Raw genomic sequence first — 2,577 nt, forward strand, 5'->3', positions numbered from 1 at the left:
AATTATATGATAACTTAAACATTTATTGGAGTGTATGCACACACACACACCCCGCCAACACATATATATTTTCTTTCTAAAATGATATATATATATATATATATATATATATATATATATATATATATATATATATATATATATATATATATATATATAAAACACTTCCAAGTTATTGATATATATTATTTTAAAATATTTATTATAAAATTACAAATTTATTTAGAATGTTTTGAAATAGGAGGATATAATTATTTCTAATTTTATAATATTTTAATATAAATTTTTAGAATAATTTTTATTTTAATTATAAACAAGATAGATTTTTTTGATATGAATTTAGAAACTTACTTAATAAATTAAAGATTTTTGCACATATTTTTGATTTATCATGGTTTTCTAAATTTTTACATTTTTTTAAATCTAAAATGATCATATGTGATACAAAGAAAGAGCATCTACATTTTATTGTAGATTGAATCTTCTTGCTCATTTCTTCTATACTTGGCTTGGCCTATGTATGTTTAAAGTCATAAGTGAAGTTTAGATATATACTTTGTAGTTCATACAATTATGTTCTAATTCTTTTTTATTTGTCAATAGAATTTATGTTTGCACATAGACTTTTCTAATCTAACTTTCCTACATTACATTATTAAAAATAATAAAAATATTTTTTATATTTAATATATATTATTGATTAAATAAATAAAAATGTTCAAACATAATAAAAATATAAAATTATTCATAATTTAAATATTTTTTTATTCCAGCCGAGCCAACAATACGAAAACAAATTCTATTACGATACGAGTACAGATGTCAAAAGCCCTCCCCGTGTATCACCATTTTGCCGACAATAAATTCGAAACTCCCAGTCTCTCTTTGTAATTGACATATAGACACTGTCATTTCTCATTCCTGTAAAAAAGTCAATTGTAGATGGACATGGAAATGGAGTTGAACAAAGGAAAAATGAGCGCCAGCAGCATCATTCCTCCGAGGCTGGAGGATGCAGGCCTGGAAGACTGTGCACTTTCTACAGAGGGCATCAGAGAAGCATTCCTCAGAGCCGCAGAGGCTGTTAAATCCACAATCTTCAACGAAGATGATGGGGACTGCATTGAAGATGGGGGGCCCTCAAATGGGGAATGGACTGATGAACTGCAAGACTATTCCACAGATGAAGGAAAGGGAGATCACAGCTGTGTGGAGCCTCTTGTTGGGGGCCTTGTGGAGGAAGGCAAGGATAAAGTTGTTGAAATTGGGGTGGATGGGGATGTTGGGGATGATCTCGTTGATTCGGGTCTACCTAAGGAGAAGCATCCCGGGGAAGAAGATGGAGATGGGGGTTGTGTTCCAGGTCTTAAAGGGTTGTTGCCTGATCCACCCCAGGTTGAAAAAGATGATGGTGAGAAAAAGGAAGAAGGCCCAACACTTGCAGAATGCTATGTGTAGGCAAGTGGGTTATTTTTAAAATTTTCTTTTGATTAGGTACTTCTCTTGTAAAAAAATGTTAATTGGATAGGTTGGGTGACACCCAGTTGTTACTTTTGTTCTGTGCAAAATGCAAAAGTTCTTATGGCATAGCTCTCTGTGGTTGATTGGTATTTATCATGGAATGAAAAACAATTTGTAGCTTTAACATTCAGTTGAATGTGATGGAGTTCATTGACATGGATGTGCAGATTATAGCAAATATGTATGAAATTTTCTATTTGCGCGGACTTTTGTTGTTTTGAATTTCATGTTCTTTGATCTCATGATCATGTAAACTCAAAAAATCAGAAGTATGTTGTTCCCGTAGGTTTTCCTTAACCTGTCGATTCTATATACATATGTTTGTAAATCTTTGGATGAACATGAATGTTTTCATTTTTCTTTTTCACTGAAGGTATCTTAAGGTTGACCAACCTTAAACCCAAAAAGAAAATTGTTGGTGAAATCAGAACACCTGGTTGGCGTTAACTGATCAAACTAGAAAAGTAAAATCATAATCATAGATATTCCGAGTGACTATTTTTTTGCATTCATAGAGCAATTTCTCCTTCCTTCCCTGTAGAACTGCATTTAACTGGAGCACCACAGGCTGCGTAATCCCTTCACACCATTGATCTTGCCGAATCTGATCTCTTAATAAATGAAGAGTCGGAGTATAATGTTCTGAACATTATTTGAAAGTGGAGACAAACTCCACTGTCTTAGTATGCTTCTCTTACTGCTCTCAGTCTTATCCTATCCTGTCTCTTTTTCCTCTCCTCAGTCAAATAGACTGGTTTATTTTCAAAGGATGAAGGGAACATCAGTCATCTTTGCTAGGATGATACTAAAGTTTATTTTTTCTTTCCAAGCAAACCGTGGAGTTAATCAAACTGATTATCTACAATATTGCCAAGCATTAGCCACATCATCGAGGTTCAAGTACCTCATTGAAAGTAAAAACTGGGATTACAGGAGTACTTATGAGAAAAGGCTGCAACGAACAAACTGATCAAGCCTGCTACGAAGCAAACAATTCCAATGTTCTACATCCCTGCAAAATAAAACTATTTCTTAACCTTTTCTTTGAACTGAGCC

General features: G+C 32.9%; 1 protein-coding gene across 1 annotated transcript; it reads left to right on the forward strand.

Annotated features, from left to right (window-relative positions):
• Positions 1 to 839: 839 nt before the first annotated feature.
• Positions 840 to 1,675, forward strand: LOC131074800 (uncharacterized). Its single transcript, XM_058011479.2, has one exon. The coding sequence runs from the start codon at positions 943 to 945 to the stop codon at positions 1,456 to 1,458; it is 516 nt and encodes a 171-aa protein (XP_057867462.2). The 5' UTR covers positions 840 to 942; the 3' UTR covers positions 1,459 to 1,675.
• Positions 1,676 to 2,577: the final 902 nt, after the last annotated feature.

The sequence above is a fragment of the Cryptomeria japonica genome, chromosome 6 (genome assembly GCF_030272615.1).
Source record: "Cryptomeria japonica chromosome 6, Sugi_1.0, whole genome shotgun sequence".
Classification (NCBI taxonomy): Eukaryota; Viridiplantae; Streptophyta; class Pinopsida; order Cupressales; family Cupressaceae; genus Cryptomeria; species Cryptomeria japonica.